The 21604-nt window shown below is 38.5% G+C and overlaps 1 protein-coding gene across 1 annotated transcript in view; it reads left to right on the top strand.

The window, feature by feature from the left end:
* Positions 1–21604, top strand: part of IQCM (IQ motif containing M) — a 474905-nt gene that overhangs the window by 67092 nt on the left and 386209 nt on the right. Inside the window, exon 4 of the mRNA XM_053597778.1 lies at positions 20230–20320. Coding sequence (XP_053453753.1) covers positions 20230–20320 — 91 coding nt within the window. The remainder of the gene's footprint in view (positions 1–20229; positions 20321–21604) is intronic.

Below are 21604 nucleotides of genomic sequence, written 5' to 3'. Positions count from 1 at the left end.
TAGTCCTCAGGCAATTGGCTCAGTTCAAAAGGTCCAAATAAATTGTCGCAGTCAGCACCTGTCTCAGGTGGGAGAGTTTAAAAGGTCTCTGGCAACTGGATCACAGAGGTCTCGTGACTACTCAGATATGGCTTGCTTCGGTGTTCTGTGGAGTCTGGAGGACCGACCCAGCAAATAGATCAGTCTGGGAAGGTTGATGCCTCCTTCTCCACCTTGTGCCTCTGTCACACCCAGTCAATGATAGCCCCACAGGGCTGTGAACCAGTTGCCTGTAGTGAACAGATACTCCAGGGGTTTGCACCAGCCTGGATCACAAGGAAATCTATTTGTCTTCAATGCCGCTCTGCCTCTATCTAGCAGGGGGTGGTGAGGCCTGATAACCTCGGGCACTTGATGGAGGTTGGGGGGGGTGTTCTCTCAGTTCCAGTCCTGCCCCTGATTGACGTTACTGACAGAAGAGAACAGAACAACTTTGCAGGAACTTTTTCTGTACCTGCTAAATTCCCCTGCAGAAGAGAAGCTGTTTTGAGTTCCCAGAGCCTGCCCTTCAGGTCCTGAATTTGCTCTTGCAGGTTTTTATTCGGTTACTTGTCAGTTCTAGCCTCCTGTCTTCCTTTGTCTATAGGCTGATGATCCTCTGAGTGCCAGGTGTGTCTTTGGCTCAGTAAAGTGGTCCTCTGGTTTAGTGCCACCCTGGGAACTTCCCGGCTCTGCATGTGCATTTCTCGTCCCCCCGCTCTACCCAGGCCAGTACCACCTCAGGCAAACCCTTTACTCATGGGGCCAGCATTTCTGTCCCAGATCAGTTCTGTGTGGTTGCCACTTGATTAGATGCCCATCCTTCTCTGGTTGCTCAGGGAGGCAGGGGGTGTGACTTTGGAATATCCGGGAGTGAGCCCTATTTTTGCCAAATGATGGCTGCTGCTCTGCGCCTGGGGGCACCGCTGCTCTGGTATGGTTCCCTCTCAGCCGACCATCCTCTCCTCACTCCCATGGGGCAAGTCAGCATTGATGAGCTGCATTTTAGGCCCTGTCCACACCCCTTGAGAAATCACCCAAGTATCTGGACTCCTGGGGGACAGGCCTCCAGACCTCAGAGTGAGAGTGGAGGGGAGTGCTGGGAGCTCAGAGTTGCAGGTAGAGAATATATACAGTTTTATGCCTGGCAGGAGAACACCGTGACACCCTAGTAGGGGAGGCAGGTTCAGTTTTTAGAGGGTCTCTCCCATAGAGTGTAGTGGGAGGACCTTTGAACTCTGCTCATTTGTTTGTGGGCACTCTGAACCATTCTCATGGTGGAGGGGACTCCCGTCTGCTTGGTGATGGATTTTTTACCTTTTGTTTGTATCCTTGGGGTCGTAGCTAGCCTCAGCATGGTTGATGTGCATTCTTCAACCTTCTCTCTTGGTACAGCTCTAATCTACCAGATTACTTGCTAAATTTCTGTCCTTTAACTCTCCTTCTGGACGGGGGCCTCTGTGGAAAGCTGGCTTCAGTCAGCCATCTTGTCTCCACCCTTCAACTCTTTTTCTGATGTCATTGACAACTTTATATTCTCATGCATTTAATTCAGCTCTGCTCATAGTTCTTGGCTCAGTTCCATTTATCACATTCAGCAAACATTTACTGAATGACTAATATGCTAGATTAGGCATAAGAACATTTATTCAATAAATAAATGATTACCTCTTTGTGGTATTATGAAGTATAATCTTTTGGTAAGTGCATATGATGTTTTTTTTTTTCTTATTCCTGAAGATAGGTAAAGGAAGTAATCAATAAAAATTCATTAGTTAAACGATTTTACCATATTGAAGATAATAATTATTTACAAGAATTTAGAGAAGGAAAAAAAAATCTATAAATTGAAATCTGAAGTATTCAAATAACCAGTTTAGTGCAAATGCCTTTTCCCTTCCTGACATAGAATCTGAAATTCATTATTTCTGTACCTAGTAAATACATTAATAAATTATTTTATTTATGCCATTAATATTTTGGCCTGCTGATAATGTTATATGTGGGTTAGAATAAGAAAATTTATTTATGCACTAAGAATTTTTCGAGCATCTATTAAATGCAAGGCACTCTATCATATAGTTGTGAATAAATGAACTTTACATCCTTTTGGGAGTAAATAGATAGGCAAATAGCAATTAAAGTAAAAACAGATAATGAAAAAATATGATACAAGTAAGGAAATAGAATAATGTAATTTATTAATGGTGGAGACATAATTTTGATGTAAAAACAATGTCATGAATGAGTCTCTGAGGAAAATATATTTGATCTGCAATCTGAAAGACAAGAAGTACTGTATTTTGGTAAATTTGCTCTGGAAAAAATATGCCTGATCTATAGTATGTCCTGACCTTCCTGGTATAAATATTCCCACCTTGGCTGATTTTAGGCTACCAAGCATTGAATGTCTGGATTGCAAAATTCCTGAAAATTTAAACATCAATTCTTCAAAGTTGTTGCAGGCCAGTTATAGCACATCTCTGGCAGTATTGTGAAGATCTGGGAAAGAAAAAAGTCCTGGCAGGGCAACGGCTCTGTTGAAGAACAAGCATTGGTTTATTCAAGGTCCTAAAGGAAGACATTGTGGCTGTTGTATAATGGCAGAGAGAAGCATACTACTGTTTTCTCATCTTAGAAATATATTGAAACTGTGACCTCCTTTCTCAAATCTATGTCCCTGAGGAGATCATTTCATCTCTCTCCTTTCCTTTCTCATCTTGACAGGGGAATCTGCATGAGAGAGGTAGGCATAAATCTGATGACATATGTTCCTATAGGTAATGGCAAGGAATTGATTTTTATTTTAAAAGAGGTACAAAGTCATTGAATGGTTGTAAGAAGTATGTTTTTATTAAATTTCCAATTTTATAAGATCTACTATAGGATGCAGTACACAGAAGACAAAGAAAGATGGTAGACTAATTATAAAGTTACTTTTCAGTCCAGGCAAGAGGTAATGGTGGCTTAGAATGAGTTATTGTTCAATACATATTCACTTCTTTCCTCCTCCACTTTGGGTGGAAGTATATTTGCTTGGTGCACTGATTTTGAGATTGGGTGTGGGTTGTTTTGGTCAATAGAGGTGAGAAAGTATGATGCAAATGATGACTTTAAGTGTACTTAGTGGTTTATCTTGTTTCTTGCACTTCATGGTCTGTCATGGAAAGACCATTTCCAGGTAGCTATACCCTCTCGCCTGGAGCAGAATTGTTGTGGCCAACTCAAAGAACTGTGAGCAAGAAAAATCTAAGCTTATGAACTATTTAGTTTTGGTTTGGTTTTTATACAGCATTATTGTGGCAATTATAATTGGAGAGAAATGGACAAATTTGGGATATATTTTGGTGATAGTTAATGAATTTTTGGTAAGAACAAGTAGCTGTGTGGTGATGTCATTTACTAAATAAGAAAGACAAGAAAGAACAGTTTTGGGGAAAAGAAATCAAGAATTCCATTAACTATAATATGTTTGAAATACTTATTAATGCATACATAAGTCTGAGATTTTGTGGACAGGTGTGGGCTGGAGGAAAACGTTTTGTAGTCATTGGTGTATGGACACATTTAAAGCCATGGATAGAACTGGATGAAATCTTCTAAAGAACAAGTGAAGTTGTCATAAGCAAAAATGCTTAAGATAGGGGCTAAACATCCTATTCATTCAGGATCTGAAAGAAGAGGGAGAGTTAGCAAAGGAGATTGAAACTGAGGAAACCAGGAGAAAGTTCTGTTATAGAACACATTTATAAAAGACAGCATCATTGGAAGATGACGAGGTGGAGCATGATGGCGGACGGGATGGATGTGTAGCCCACCTCTCCCAAGTCATCAGGTGAGAGGAAAGGGGGTCTGGACCTTTTCCCCGTGTGGATTATTGGTGTGGACAGACACCTAGAGACACGCAGCGAATTGGTGGATTGCTATATATGAGGTGTAATTTAAAACTATGGACTCTGTTGTAGAGATTTTCCCTGCTTGGCCATGCTGGCCAGCAGGCCCCTCCCTCACAGAGAACAGCAGCTTGCAATTCCTGGCAAAACTCAACTGACGAAAACTTATTCCTGAGCAGAGTTTGGCACCCAAAAGGGGAGCCCCTCAGAATCACAAGGAACTAAGCAACCCGATGGAAAATTGAAGGGAAAATTGAAGTGAAGGGATCCTGCCTGGTAACAGACATTTTGAATTCTCCAAAATGGTGGACACCTTCCCCCAGAACAACAGGAGTGATTAAATAGACCGGACCATTCCTGGTGGGGAATATTGGTGTGGGCTAGCAGTTCAGACTGTGTGGCGAACTGGTGGGTGGCTGGACTCAAAACTCCAGAGCCACAAAAATTGAGTATAAGATTTCTGTGCGCTACAGCCATGGCAGCAGCAAGACCAGGCAACACCCGCGGGACCCGGCAGAAGCCTCGGGAGCCAGCAGCAGCCACACTAGCTGGCAGCAGCAAGACCGCTGGCTGCCAGCACCCTCCCCCACAGCCAATTGCAGTTGCCAGTGTGCAGGAGAATGTGGGAGCAGAGTGGAAAGATTTTTAAAGCAGGGACTTCTGCACTAAGTTGGGAGGTGGGGTAGGAGTGCTGTCTGGAAAAGAGCAGCTGAGGTTGCACAACAATTAGGTAAAAAAACTTTTACCGAAACTCCAAAATGGCAATCAGCCAGGTAGGGTGGTTACTGTGGTAACAGTATAAACAGTGAATCAGATATAAGCCTGGGAACCACTCACAGTGCCACCTGGTGTCCAAAAAATATATTGCATTATAAATATATTCCTACTAAAGTTGATCCCTACCTCATACATATAGATGTATATTTCTACATATATACAAGAATAATATTTTTGTGGTTGGTGCCTTTTTTTTCCTCATCATTTTCTTGGAGGAACTATTGTTAATTTTTATTATTTTTATATATTTTTTATTTTTATTTTTTCTTTCTTTTTTTTTTAACATTTTTATGAACACCACTTTTTATTTTTCCCTTCTCTTTTCCTCTTCTTCCCTTCTTATGGTTTCTGAGAGTGCTAACATCAGATTTCTAGAGGGTTTTTTGTTTGTTTGTTCATTTTCTTTGTATGTTTTTTACCGTTTTTCTCAATTATTTTATGATTAACATTATTTTTGTGGTAGTTGATTTTTTGTTGTTGTGGTTGTTGTTGTTGTCTGTATGTCTCTGTGTTTCTGACTGTTTGTGCATCTGTGGGCTTGTGTATCTTGTAGACTTTTTATCTGTTTATTGGCTCATTTGGACTCAATGAATTTGGTGTTTCGACCTGCAATTCTGAGCTCCCAGCACTCCTCTCCACACTCACTCTGAGGTCTGGAAGCCTGTCCCACAGGAGTCCAGATTCTTGGGTGATTTCTCGAGGGATGTGGACAGGGCCTGAACTGCCACTGGTCAGTGCTGACTCTGCAGCATGGGAGTGAGGAGATGACAGTCGGCTGAGAAGGAACCACACTGGAGTGGCAGTGCCCCGAGGTGCAGAGCAGCAGCCGTTTTTGGCAACAATAGGGCCCACCCTCAGCTATTCCAAAGCCACAACCCCTGTCTCCCTGGGCAACCAGAGGAGGCTGGGCATCTTCTCAGATGGCAACCACCATGGAACAGATCTGGGACTGAAACACAGGCCCCGTGAGTAAAGGGTTTTCCTGTGGTGGTACCGGCCCGGGTGGAGCATGGGGACTAGAAAAGAGCTGGGAAATTCCCAGGGCAGGGCTGACCCAAAGGTTCGCTTTACTGAGCCTAAGACACACCCGGCCCTCAGGGGATCATCAGCCCATAGACAAAGGAAGGCAGGAGGCTAGAGCTGACAGTACTATGAACACAAACCTGCAGGAGTAAAGACAGGGCCCGAGGCACAGGTTCTGGGAACTCAAAACAACTTCTCTTCTGCAGAGGAATTTATTAGGGACAGAAACAAATTCTCACAAAGTTGTTCTGTTCTGCCAGTAACATCAATCAGGGGCGGGCCTGGAACTGAGTGAACACCCCCCCAGCCTCAATCAAGTGCCTGAGGTTGTCAGGCCTTACCACCCCCTGCTGGATAGAGGCAGAGAGCAGTGGCCTGGCTGATCAAATACAGATTCCCTTGTGATTCAGGCAGGTGCAAACCCCTGGAGTATCTGCTCACTGGAGGCAACTGAGTCACAGCCCTACGGGACCATCAGTGATTGCGTGTGACAGAGATGCAAGGTGGGGAAGGAGGCATCAACCTTCCCAGACTACACTGTTTGCTGGGTGGGGCCTCCTGACTTCACGGAGGACCAGAGCAAGTTATATTTGAGTTGTCACCAGACCCCTGTGATCCAGTTCCCAGAGACCTTTGAAACTCTCACACCTGAGACAGGTGCTCACTGAGACAATTGATTTGGACCTTTTGAACTGAGCCAATCACCTGAGGACTATTCAAGTACTGCCCTGGGTGTGTGGTTGTAGGAAGGTTTGATATTCCTTTTCCAATTTCTGCCTGTGGGGGACGGGGTGACTTAATTGCTGGTATTTCTCCACAGCTGAGACTTCAACCCAGAGTAACTGTTTCACTAGGGTCGAACAGAGACCAGCTGAAAACAAGACAGTATCACTTAGCCCCACCACAGCAAACAGGTCCCCAGTTTCTCAGGCCGTAGCACTGTGCGGGTTCTCAACAAAGCTCCAGCAGAAAAGTCAAATGGTGTAAAATAATCATGGGGCAGAATCAGCGGAAAAACTCTGGTAACGTGAATAACCAGAATAGATCAACCCCTGCAAGGAAAGATATGGCAGATGTAACTGAAGATCCCATTCATAAACAGCTGGCCAAGATGTCAGAAATCGAATTCAGAATTTGGATTGCAAACAAGATTAATAGAATGGAGGAAAATTTGGAATTAGAAATTCAAAGAGCAATTCAAAAGTCAGAATTAGAAATTCGAGGAGAAATTCAAAAGTTGTCTCAAGAATTTAACGAATTTAAAGACAAAACCACCAAAGATTTAGATACACTGAAGCAAGAATTTGCAGCCCTCAAAGATCTGAAAAATACAGTAGAATCCCTCAGTAATAGAATACAGCAAGCAGAAGAAAGGATTTCTGACATTGAAGACAAAGCTTCTGAATGCTCCCAAACTCTGAAAGAGGAAGAGAAATGTACAGTAAAAATGGATCATTGTCTTAGAGAGCTCTGGAATAATTCGAAGAAGGCTAATATCCGCCTCATTGGAATCCCTGAAAGTGATGAAGTGGCCTCGAAAGGTACAAGGCCGTTCTCCATGAAATATGAAAGAGAATTTTCCAGACATGCCAAAGGATTCTGAAATTCAGATTGCAGACAGTTTCAGAACCCCAGCATGACTCAATCCCAATAAGACATCCCCTAGGTATATCATAATTAACTTCACTAGTGTTAATATGAAAGAGAAAATTCTGAAAACAGCCAGACATATGAAATCCATTACTTACAAAGGGAAGAATATTAGAATGACTGCAGATTTCTCTGCTGAAACTTTTTAAGCCAGAAGTCGATGGTCATCGACTTTTAATCTCCTAAAAGAAAATAACTTTCAACCCTGGATCCTGTAACCAGCTAAACTGAGTTTCATTTATAATGGAGAAATTAAATACTTTGATGAAATTCATATGTTAAAGAAATTTGCCATAACCAAACTAGCTCTTCAGGATATTCTCAGACCTATCCTCCACAATGACCAGCCAAATCCTCTACCATAAAAATAAACTCACTCAGAAACTTTTGATCCAACTTCAACTTCCACAGTGGCAAAAGGATTAAAAATGTCCACTGGACTTTCGAAAAACACAATACCCCAAATTTTACCAGACTTATCAATATTCTCCATTAATGTGAACAGCTTAAACTGTCCTCTAAAGAGGCACAGATTGGAAGACTGGATACAAAAACTTAGGCAGATATTTGCTGCATATAAGAGTCACATCTTACCTTAGAAGACAATATAGACTCAGGGTGAAAGGATGGTCGTCCATATTTCAGGCAAATGGTAATCAGAAAAAAGCAGGTGTTGCAATTCTATTTCCAGACACAATAGGCTTTAAACCAATAAAAGTAAGGAAGGATAAGAATGATCACTTCATATTTGTTAAGGGTAATACTCAATGTGATGAGATTTCAATTATGAATATTTATGCACCAAACCGGAATGCACCTCAATTTATAAGAGAAACACTAACAGACATGAGCAACTTGATTTCCTCCAGCTCCATAATAGTTGGAGATTTCAAAACTCCTTTGGCAGTGTTGGATAGATCCTCTAATAAGAAGCTAATCAAAGAAATTTTAGATTTAAATGTAACCCCCAACTTTTGGATTTAGCAGACATCTACAGAACATTTCATCCCAACAAAACTGAATACACATACTTCTCATCAGCCCATGGAACATACTCCAAAATTGATCACATCTTAGGTCACAAGTCTAACCTCAGTAAATTTAAAGGAATAGAAATTTTTCCTTGCATCCTCTCGGACCAACATGGAATAAAAGTTGAACTCAGTAACAATAGGAACCTGCATACTCATATAAAAACTTGGAAGTTAAATAAAATTATGCTGAATGATAGCTGGGTCAGAGACGAGATCAAGAAGGAAATTGCCAAATTTTTGGAACAAAATGACAATGAAGACAAGAATTATTAGAACCTCTGGGATACTGCAAAGGCTGTCCTAAGAGGGAAATTTATAGCACTTTAAGGCTTCCTCAAGAGAATGTAAAGAGAGGAAGTTAACAACTTAATGGGACATCTCAAGCAACTGGAAAAGGAAGAACATTCCAACCCCAAACTCAGTAGAAGAAAAGAAATAACCAAAATTAGAGCAGAATTAAATGACGTTGAAAACAAAAAAAATTATACAACAGATCAATAAATCAAAATGTTGGTTTTTTGAAAAGGTCAATGAAATAGATAAACCTTTGGCTAACCTAACCAGGAAAAAAAGAGTAAAATCTCTAATCTCATCAATCAGAAATGACAAAGACGAAATAACAACAGACTCCCAGAAATTCAAAAAATCCTTAATGAATATTACAAGAAACTTTACTCTTAGAAATATGAAAATGTGTAGGAAATTGACCAATACTTGGAAGCATGTCACCTTCCAAGACTTAGCCAGAATCAAGTGGAAATGTTGAACAGGCCCATATCAAGTTCTGAAATAGCATCAACCATATGAAATCTCCCTAAAAAGAAAAGCCTGGGACCAGATGGCTTCACGTCAGAATTCTACCAGACCTTTAAAGAGGAATTAGTACCTGTATTATTCAACCTGTTCTAAAATGTAGAAAAAGAAGGAAGACTATCCAACACATTCTATGAAGCAAACATCACCCTGATCCCCAAACCAGGAAAAGACCCAACAAGAAAAGAAAATTATAGACCAATATCACTAATGAATATAGATGCAAAAATGTTCAACCAGGTCCTAATAAACAGAATCCAGCAACACATCAAACAAATTATACATCATGACTAAGTTGGTTTTATCCCAGGGTCTCAAGGCTGGTTTAATATACATAAATCTACAATTCTAATTCAGCACATAAACAAATTAAAAAAAGACCAAAGAGAATCATAATTCTCTCAATTGATGCAGAAAAAGCTTTTGATAATATCCAGCTTCCTTTCATGATCAGAGCACTTGAGAAAATTGGTATAGAAGGGACATTTCTTAAACTGATAGAGGCCATCTACAGCAAACCCACAGCCAACATCGTATTGAATGGAGTTAAATTGAAATCATTTCCACTCAAATCAAGAACCAGACAAGGCTTCCCATTGTCTCCACTGCTCTTTAACATTGTAATGGAAGTTTTAGCCACCACAATTAGGGAAGAAAAGGTGATCAAGGGTATCCATATAGGGTCAGAAGAGATCAAACTTTCGCTCTTCACAGATGATATGATTGCATATCTGGAAAACACCAGGGATTCTAATACAAAACTCTTAGAAGTGATCAAGGAATACAGCAGCATCTCAGGTTACAAAATCAATGCTGATAAATCGGTAGCCTTTATATATATCAAGAACAGTCAAGCTGAAAGATCAGTTAAGGACTCTATTCCGTTCACAGTAGTGCCAAAGAAGATGAAATATTTGGGAGTTTATCTAACAAAGGACGTGAAGGATCTCTATAAAGAGAACTATGAAACTCTAAGAAAAGAAATAGCTGAAAAGGTTAAGAAATGGAAAAACATACCATGCTCATGTTTGGGAAGAACCAACATTGTTAAAATGTCCATACCACCCAAAGTAATATACGATCTTAATGCAATCCCTATTAAAGCTCCACTATTATACTTTAAAGATCTTGAAAAAACAATACTTCATTTTATATGGAATCAGAAAAAACCTAGAATAGCCAAGACATTACTCGGAAATAAAAACAAAGCAGGAGGAATCACACTACCACACCTCAGACTACACTATAAATCGATAGTGATTAAAACAGCATGGTATTGGCACAAAAACAGAGAAGTAGATGTATGGAACAGAATAGAGAACCAAGAGATGAATCCAGCTACTTACCGTTATTTGATCTTTGACAAGCCAATTAAAAACTTTCAGTGGGGAAAAGATCCCCTATTTAACAAATGGTGCTGGGTGAATTGGCTGGTAACCTGTAGAAGATTGAAACTGGACCCACACCTTTCACCATTAACTAAGATAGACTCTCACTGGATTAAAGATTTAAACTTAAGACATGAAACTATAAAAATACTAGAAGAGAGTCCAGGGAAAGCACTTGAAGAAGTCGGTTTGGGCAAGTATTTTATGAGGAGGACCCCCCGAGCAATTGAAGCAGCTTCAAAAATACACTACTGTGACCTGATCAAACTAAAAGGCTTCTGCACAGCCAAAAACACAGTAAGTAAAGCAAGCAGACAGCCCTCAGCATGGGAGAAGATATTTGTAGTATATGTCTCCAACAAAGGTTTAATAACCAGAATCCACAGAGAACACAAACGTATAAGCAAGAAAAGAACAAGTGGTCCCATTGCAAACTGGGCAAGGGACTTGAGAAACTTCTCTGAAGAAGACAGGCACACGGCCTACAGCCATATGAAAAAATGCTCAGCATCTTTAATCATCTGAGAAATGCAAATCAAAACTACCTTGAGATACCATCTAACTCCAGTAAGATTAGCCCATATCTCAAAATCTCAAGACCAGAATGTTGGTGTGGATGTGGAGAAAAGGGAACACTTCTATAGTGCTGGTGGGAATGCAAATTAATATGTTCCTTTTGTAAAGATGTTTGGAGAATACTTAGAGATCTAAAAATAGATCTGCCATTCTATCCTCTAATTCCTCTACTAGATATATACCCAGAAGACCAAAAATCACATTATAACAAAGGTATTTGTACCAGAATGTTTATTGCATCCTAATTCATAATTGCTAATTCATGGAAAAAGCCCAAGTGCCTCTCAATCCACGAATGGATTAATAAATTTTGGTATTTGTACACCATGGAATATTATGCAGCCTTAAAGAAAGATGGAGACTTTACCTCTTTCATGTTTACATGGATAGAGCTGGAACATATTCTTCTTAGTAAAGTATCTCAAGAAGGGAAGTAAAAGTATCCAATGTACTCATCCCTACTATGAAACTAATTTATGGCTTTCATATGAAAGCTATAACCCAGTTATAACCTAAGAAAATGGGGAAGGGGGAGAAGGAGCGGAGGGAGGGGGGTGGATGGGATGAGGGAGGGTGATAGGTGGGATTATACCTGCGGTGCATCTTGCAAGGGTACATGTGAAACTTAGTAAATGTAGAATATAACTGTCTTAACACAATAACTAAGAAAATGCCAGAAAGGCTATGTTAACCAGTGTGATGAAAATGTGTCAAACTCTCGGGAGGCTGAGGCAAGAGAATCGCTTAAGCCCAGGAGTTGGAGGTTGCTGTGAGCTGTGTGAGGCCACGGCACTCTACCGAGGGCCATAAAGTGAGACTCTGTCTCTACAAAAAAAAAAAAAAAAAAGTGTCAAACTGTTTATAAAACCAGTGTATGGTGCCCCATGATAGCATTAATGTACACAGCTAGGATTTAATATTAATAATAATAAAAAAAAGAATGAAGATGACTTAAAAAAAAAAAAAGACAGCATCATCATTGAGTTCTGGAGGCCAGCATAAAGCTCAGAAAGACTTGTCCTTTGAGTGTGCTACCATAGATGTCATTGTATCTTTGATGAGAACAGCTTCCACAGAGCAATGATTATGTAAGCTGGATTGGGAGTGTACTGAGAGCAAATGGGGTGAGGAAGTGCAAACAATATATACATAGACTACCAATTCACACATTTTGCTATAAAGTGACAGAAATTGAATAATAGCAAGAAAAGGTTTTGCTACCCAAAGTGAGAAAAAAAAAAAGGAAAAGGTTTTGTTTTGTTAAGTGTTAGCTATGATGATTACTGCATTAAGTAGTGATTCAATTTAAAAATATTTTGCTTGACCTTTGTCAGTTCTTTCACCTACCCCACTTACTATTTAGCCCAAACTTTTACCTCTTTCCTGGAAGCCATTATGAAGTCTCTGCTCCCTTTCCTCAGTAAATGGTCTTACATCCTACTTTGTAGATATAATGAATGTCTTCATGGTGAACTCACTGGAAACTTGTTATTAACTATCTTACCTATGGTTTTAGAACATGCTTCTTTTCTCTAGATCATGGTTGAATTCTATCCTATTTTTTCCTTCTCTGACAGGAACCTACTACATCTGTTATGTATTATTTGCTTTCTTTTACTGTTCCACACACTCTTTCCTATAGTCTATAAGCATACTACAGTTTCTTCCATCTTAGAAATATATTGACACCATGACTTCCTTTCTCAAATTTACGTAATCTCTCTCCTTTCTTTTCCCATCTTAAAAGGGGAGCCCTACATTTATTATCTTCAATTACTTCGTTCCTTCAACCCAATGAAAGCTGGCTTTCACTTCTATTTTTCCATTAAATTGCTTACCAGTGACTTCTCAATTACAAAATTTAAAGATACATTTCATTGTTTGTTTTAAATTCATGAGATAATGAAAACAAATTTTCATAGCATTGCAGTTATAATTACCCAACTATTTATAGATGATTTAACTCCCCACAATGTAGGCCTCATATTGTTTAGTTTATTTCTTCCATGCCTAGAAGACTACTTATCACATTGTAGGCATTTAATAAATATTTGTTGAATGAATGATTGAATAAATGGATGGATACATAAAAACAATTCCTGTCCTCAAAGAACTATCAAAGAATTCACAGTCTAGTGAGAATTTGGCATTCTATATAACACACATGTGCTTGGAAACTCCAACAGTAGAAAATCATATGACATCTACTCAGCCCACACACTAGAATGTGAAATGTCAGTAAATTGCAATCTGTCATTCTTGACTAATGAATCTGTCTATAAATTTACAACATTTTTAAGTTTTAAATTTCATGAAAATAACTTCATATGAAATTGAATACAGTTTAAATAGTGTATCTTAGAAAGAGATTACAGGAGAAAAACATTTTATAATCTTAATATATGAAATTAATTTTTTGAATGAAAACAAATTAACTGATCTAATAGGTCTCTATGAAGAAAAGACCATAAAGCTGTACTAGCTCAACTGTTTCATAACATGAAATCCCCTCTATAAAGTTCTCCAGAAAGTTTTTGCCCAATCTTTGCCAGGAGACACCTGTGATGGGAAACACCCTCCCTTTTATGACATTCAGTCTCTAAATTATTAAAGCTCTAAAATCTAGAAAATGAATTCCCAGTAATACATTGGTCAAATTTCACTATTTAAGCTAGGGTTTTTTTTTTTACAATCCGAATTAAAGCTCCTGCTTTTTTGTGGAGGTGGGAAGAAATAGGGACTTTTATGAAGGTCAGGGAAGAAATGGTAATCAGTTAAAGGAAGTATATATGTGGTATCTATGGTATCTGATGAAGTAATTGAAATAAATTAATCCACGTCACTGGCAAACAAAATACTGATACTGAAAAATCTGTGTAATGGAATAATAGTTATTAAATATTTTGTTTATTGATTCCTATAACAAATGTTTGATAAAAGTACTGAATGTTATACCAGATGCTGAGTATTCAAGGGCAGTAAATCCTATTCCACAGCATCAAAGACTGTAGAGACTAATAAAGGGGAGTCAAGTAAACGGTGGGTGCTGCAAATTGTTTCAGTGTTAAATTATATATCTTTCCTTGGGCTGAGGCTTGAAATGTCAGTCAGTGACTAGCAAAATGGGGGAAAGTATTTTATGCATTACTTCCTTCAACAGTTTGTAGAGTACCTGAAACTCTAAAATGGAAAAAGAAAGGGAAGAACAAATCTAAAGAGTTATTGTAGGGCAGAACCCAGTTTTGTTCCTTGGAAGATTTGCATATCTCTGGTGGCCTTGAACTTTTAGTTTCATTAGCATGAGCAAGGCACAGAGAAAAATATCTGTGGTGCATATATGGTAAATTGGGTCTGAGACTTCCCAAAATCTGACTCCCCCCCCCAAGTGATACTATCAGTGAGATATTAAACTGGAGAAAGGGACAGAGGAAAGCCTTGCTTGTAGAAGGAAATGGCAAAGAAACGTGATTGTCTTAAACTTAGCTCAGAGAGAGGACAGAAAGAAAAGTTTCCCTGCAGCGCCTGTGGCTCAAGGAGGAGGGTGCCAGCCCCAGGGGTGGTGGGTTTAAGCCTGGCCCTGGCCTAAACTGAAAAAAAAAAAAAGTTTCCTCTTATAATTCATAAACAAGCTCACCAGGGATTGAATCGGAATTTATATTACCAGTATCTCAAAAATCCTTAAGGTGAGAAATTAAAGTTATCATGAGTTGAAAATATTCTCAAGTGCCTGGAGAAAGTAAGCCCAAATTATTTCTTGTGGAATAAATCTTAATCCAAGGTTTAATTCAACACAAATAAGCCCCATTCCTATGGAATATGGGTTGCAAATAATTCATATTCCTATTCCTCCCTTCTCTTTATTAATTAGGTATCTTCTATCTTTGTAGTAAATGTTAGAAATCAAGAATGTGTTTGAAACTTATAGCCCATCTTAATTCAGAGTAGTCTTCTTAAGCACTCAGTAACCATATGCTGTTGGGTACCCTATTGGACAGGGCAGTTCTAGGCTAAGGTGACCTAAGAGACACAGGCGATCCTTGATTAAATCATGGATTAAGAAACTTAGCAGCTAGAAAGAATGTTTTTAGGACAAGCAGAAGAATTTTACATAGATAATATGTTACATAATATTGTCTAATTGAGTCGAGGGAGAACTTTCTTTTTGCCTTTTGAAGGTTCACTGAAAAATCAATTGACAAAAGGCAATTTAAGAAGAGAATAGGCATACACATTTATTAATGCACAAGCGTCTTATAAAGATCTGAAAGAAAGGCCAAATGGTTCATGCCTTTATACCATCTTGAGGTTACAGAAAGAATAGGGGCTCAGAGCATGGCCCAAATCAGGTTATGATGATAAGTCATATAGTAGTGGCAAGACGGCTCATGGGAGAGAAAGAAGAGGAGGTCTGTCTAGCAAAGTTGGTCTTGTTAATGTAAGTGAAACCTCACCAAGAGTAGCTCTCAGAGAGAATAGATGGTAAAGGTTTCTTTCTTACCTTTAAATGTGTGAGATTGTCAGTTAATCTTTCCTAGATCCACACAAGGGAGAGCCTCAGAGAGAGCCTTGCAGTGTGGATTTTCTTTACAGATACAAATCTCTCTCACAAAAGATAGCTTTTCTAGCTACTCTTGCATTTCCAGCCCTTCTGAACAGCCATCTTGAAATATGTCAAGGAGTGTATTTTGGAGTGAAATATTTTGAATTTCTTCAATATTATTGGATCACTTAATTTCTTGGGTGGGTATTATAAGTAGAGATGTTGAAGAAACTACATGATGAAGTATTTAAGGGTGAAATGTCATTGTTTGCAATCTACTTTCAAATGATTTAGCAAAGAATAAATTATGTTCACTTGTGCATACATATATATCAATAAGTATATAAAGTATTTGATTTGAACAACTTAATTTATAGGTTTGATTTGTCAGGTAAATATAAGAACAGTGCTCCTAACAATTCGAGAATATACATTATTTTTACACAAATATAGAATATTAAGAAAGTTGACTACATAGTGATCTATAAAGTAGGAGTTCACAAATTTCAAAGAATTAGAGTTATACAAAACATGTTCTCTGCACTGTAAAATGAAAATAATAACACAATGATAATAAAAATTTCATAAATTGGAAATGAAAGCTCATTTATGAAAAGTAGGGAAGATGGACTGGAGTGTATCATGGTTGGAACCAAGAATCTAAGTGAGGCAGCTGATACTAATGTATCAGACAAGAGCTGGTAAGGATCTGAATTGAGGTGGTACATGTGAAAAAAGATGGAAGGGATTTAATGACTGAGTGGGTCAAGGGAGAGCGAATAGTCAAGATGCCTTCCAGATTTATGGTGGACAGTGGTCTCATTAAAAATGAAAGAGCCAGGCTGATTGAAATAGATATATTTGGTTATTCAGTTCAGGAGTGGTTTGAGAAAGATATATAGCTTTGTGATCCACGCACATTTAGGTAATAAATTTAGCCAAGGTAGTGGACCATGTCATGCAAGTAAAGGGTTAAAAGGTAGCCGAGGGGAAAAAGAGCCTTGGGGCACACATAACAGCTGGAGGTGGTCAGAGCAAAGTAAGCCCAGGAAGGAAGGGAAGGCAATTGAATGGATGCTTGATTCCAGGTGAATGAGTGATTGATGACAACTGAAGTCTCAGGAAAGCATGGTGGGTAGTGTTATGACCTTTGGTTAGAAGTTTTAATGCAGCTGTTCTCAACCTGTGGGTCGCGACCCCTTTGGGGGTGGACTGACCCTTTCGCTTAAGACCATCCTGCATATCAGATATTTACAATTCATAACAGTAGCAAAATTACAGTTATGAAGTAGCAATGAAAATAATTTTATGGTTGGGGATCACCACAACATAAGGAACTGTATTAAAGGGTTGTGGCATTAGGAAGATTGAGAACCACTGTTTTAATGCCTTCTGTTCTTTTTGTTTAATTTCATTAAACAAACTCTTAAGTATTTATCCCTTTACCTGCATTTTCTTTTCCTGCCTGTCTCTCTTTGACTAATTATTATAATCAGAAGTGATTTATAATTTGTATTTCAGAACTGAAATTGTAGAGTTTGCTGAAATTGGCTTAGGGACTATATTTTACATAAAGGGAATGGCTATAAACTCAGAGATGTTATAATTTGCCCAAAGTCACACAGTAAGTATGGTTTCCAACCTAAAGGTTCATCTGAACTGATTAGAAGCAATGCTGGGTTTTCATGTTTTAATCTCCTTTCTAGTGTTGACTTAAGAAAAAAAAAATCAAGCATTTAAAAGAATTAGAGTTACTTTTATTTAGAAGTCTTACTGAGGACTACAGACCTGCAGTCTCCAACCCCCAGGCCATGACCTGACCAGTACCCATTTGTGGCCTAAGAACAGGGTAGCATAGCAGGAAGTGAGCAGCAGGTGAGTGAGCAAAGCTTCATCTGGATTTATAGCCTGTCTTCATTGCCCACATCACCACCTGTGCTTCCCATCCTGGCAGATGAGCAGCTACATTAGATTCTCATCAGAGCATGAACCCTACTGTAAACCACGCATGGGAGGGATCTAGGCTGTGAGTTCCTTGTGAGTATCTGATGCCTGGTGATCTGCGATGGAACTGAGGCGGTGATGCTAGAGCTGGGGAATGGCTGCAAATACAGGATGGGACCATCTGGTGGCAGGAAGACAAGCTCAGGGCTCCCACTGGTTCTGCATTATGGTGAGGTGTGTAATTATTTCATTATATGTTATAATGTAATAATAATAGAAATAAAGTGCACAGTAAATATAGTGTGCTTGAATCATGTCAACACCATTGCCCCCAAACCCAGACCATGGGAAAATTGTCTTCCATGAAACTAATTCCTGGTGCCAAAAAGGATGGGGTTGCTGCTATAGATGGAGGCCTACAGCCGGGGAATAGTACTTTATAGAGTTTCTATACTACTGCTCCAGCACAGTGTGTTAGCTCACAGTTCATACACAGGCTATAGAGCAGCAGGACCAAACTTTGTGGCACCAAGGGCCAGTTTCATAGAATTTTCCATGGATTGGTTATGGGGACTGTGGAGGGGATAGGAGGCAGAGCTCAAGTGGTGATGTGAGCAGTGAGGAGGCTGTAAGCACAGACTAAGCTTCTCTCACCTGATACTCATCTTCTGCTGTGTGGCCCAGTTCCCAACAGGCCATGGGCTGGAACCTTTTTGGCACCAGGGACTGGTTTCATGGAAGACACTTTTTCCAGGGACGTGGGGGAGGATGACAGGGGAGCTGTATGTCCACATTCCTAACAGGCCATAGTTTCAAGATGATTCAGGCACATAGCAGTTTATTGTACACTTTGTTTCTATTATTAGTACCAGGGGTTGGTGATTGCAGTTGTAGAGTTTTAGTACATAAACAATATCACATCACACTTGCTCAGAAATTAAAGCAGAATCAAATCAAAGTTTGGGTGTAAGTGTACATTTGAGGTGTGATCACTAACCCATCAGACATTCTCTTATGGTTAGTAAAAGGCAAGGAATAAGGTCATTTATCTTTTAAGGAATATAGCAAGTTAGGTAAGCAATGTGGGAGTCATGTGCTCTATCCTACTTTTTCTTCAAAGCATCTTTCCAGAGAACTACATGTCCTCACTGAGTCAGGGGCTTTGTGAAATTTTATTGGCAAGCAGAAATGAGCAGACATGGTTTCTAATATTTGTTACTTTGTCTTACACTGGGGATCTTTTAAAATCACCTTTCTATATTAATTTACATAGGTAGTTCCCAAGTTCCAAACCAGCAAAAACTATTACAATCAACTTTTTTACAACTCTGGAAGTTAAACGAAGGCCTATACCAATCTAGCAAATGCTAATCTAAGCAAAATGGTTGAATTTTAGTAAGAATGTGGGCAGACCTTGAGTGACAAACATCCAGCTGACGTACATCTCGAATTTACTAATGGAGGCTCTTATAGGTAATAGGTAGATGCGACTATTCCAACTTATATGCAAATTCAACTTAAAAACAAATTTACAAAACCTATCTCATTTGTAACCTAGGGACGGCCTGTAATACTAAATGCTATGTAAATTCTGGGTAAATAGTTCTTATATTATTTTAAAAATGTTTATTTTTATTATTATATTTTTGAAATATTTATAGGCTATGGATGGTTGAGCCCTTGGTTGTGGAAACCATGGATACAGAGGCTGACCAATGAATACATATTAACATTCTGTTTTCCATTTCTGTCAAAAGTTTATATTCTTATACATTTTAAATCTACATTAAATACTGTAGTCTAATATACTTTTCTATTTGTTGGCATCGAGATGCCAACTAGTTTGTAATTTTTATAAAACAGGTTTTTGGCTCATGTGCTTGCTGTATCTTTTAATGAACTTGAACTAGTAATTAGAAGGCACTCAGTGGATATGACTTAATGTTTTTATTAAAATATTTCAAATTGTAGATCATTAGCCCTGTTATCTGTGCACAATAGAAAGTAATGGATGATGGATATTAAAAACAATTTATTGTAAATTTCTCTTTAGATTCTAAGAGCTAGATTTATTAAGAAGCGAGACCTTTTTCTGGACTTTAGTCTTTCTATGAAGTGATGAGATTTCTGGAGAATTTAGTGTTCCTATTTCTATAACTAATGATTTGACAAATTATTTTAAAATAGCACTCCCTCCTATAAAAACTAAACTTTTTACTGGTAATAGTAACAATGGTGATATATATATATATATATATCTTTTTGTATTCATTGGTATGTGCTATGCTGTTTCAGCCATCTCTCTGGAAGCTGTCTCTTTTATGATATATGCAGTTCATTTACACTGTACTCTTCAGTCCTAAATTTTAGTAATTGCAAAACAGCTAAGTAGCATGGGGTGATAAAAAGCACTCAAATGTGTTTTTTAAGTATCTCTGTGTTAGTAATTTTTAAGAGAACATTATACCTCTTGTTATTAAAAATCTGAGATTTGCAATTTAATTTGAAAAAATGCATGCAAAAGTTGAAAACTGTAGTATACAATGAAAGTTTTTTTTTTTTTTAAATTCCAGAACAAGTTAAATTGGGTAAAATCATGACTAATATTGAATCAGTGAGTAAAAATATGGAGAAAGAAAAGCATCTGTACCCTGGGAAGTCCAGGTAATATATAATTACCTAACCTATAGTAAACATATTATTTTCTTCTGCTTTGCCAATATACTCCGACCGATTGTTATGGTTTCTCAAATCTGTCTATTAACATCCCTACATGAGGCTAATTTAGCCTTCTGCTTGAGTCCCTCAAAGCATACCAATCATCAAAATTTTAGTTTTCAATTCAATTAACTTTTGAACTGGAGGATGTCTGAGTAGTTAAGCAAACCATCTGGGTTTTATAGTGCATAAGCTCAAATCCAATTTGTGGCTTTCTTGATAAAAATGCCATATTTTATGAAAATATTACAAAAGGTTAGAAATTTAATAAGTCATCTGCAGCAATTAGGGAGAAGAGTAAGTTATAATTTTCCTTTTTAAATCTAACGATTAAAGGTTAGTCTTTTTCTACAAGAAGGTGAGGGTGGTTGGAGTGCAGGAATTCTGAGCCTTGTTTCTGCTTTCTAAAAGTGCCTGGAGATGGGTCAGTTTCTTTTCTAAATTATTGCATGAAATATCATCATTTTCAAGATAACTTTAAAATTGTGTACAAAATTGTTAGTTCTAAAGTTGCAGTAGAATCTCTAACAGTCCTTCAGCACATATTTTGTTAAGAACATTTATACTTGTAAATACTGCTCTGTTAAAAATGCATTTTTCAGGCTGGGCATCTGTAGCACAGTGGTTGTGGGGCCGGCCACATACACTGAAGGAGATGGGTTTGACCCCGGCCTCAGCAGCTAACCAACAATGACAACTGCAACAAAAAATAGCCAGGCGTTGTGGCAGGTGCCTGTGGTCCCAGCTGCTTGGGAGGCTGAGGCAAGAGAATTGCCTGAGCCCAAGCGTTTGAGGTTGCTGTGAGCTGTAATGCCACAGCACTCTACCGAGAGTGACACAGTGAGACTCTGTCTCAAAAAAAAAAAAAAATGCGTTTTTCAGTGGCTTGTTTTACTTTAATTCATTAATGTTACATCATGTTCAGAAATCTGGGGGTGATTGGCACTGTTATAAAAGAAATTTGAGAAAATGCTGCCATGTCTGTAGGGAAGGTTGTGGGTCTTCTCACATTTATGCTCAAATTGTGCTTAACAGTAGAAGATCCATGCTCCAGATAACTACTTTTTTGGCTAATTCAAATTCGAAAGAGTGGTATATACGTGCAGCTTTAGTCCTGAGGGTTTCTGAGGGTTTGATTGTACCCATGATAAGGACCAATATTAGTTACAAAGGAAAGAAATTATTGTATTGGGAATTCATCGGTTTTTAAAGTTCCTTTCTGCCTTAGCC

Source organism: Nycticebus coucang, chromosome 1 (assembly GCF_027406575.1).
Source record: "Nycticebus coucang isolate mNycCou1 chromosome 1, mNycCou1.pri, whole genome shotgun sequence".
Classification (NCBI taxonomy): domain Eukaryota; kingdom Metazoa; phylum Chordata; class Mammalia; order Primates; family Lorisidae; genus Nycticebus; species Nycticebus coucang.
The sequence above is the reverse complement of the archived record's forward strand: the minus strand, read 5'-3'. Positions and strand labels throughout refer to the sequence as shown.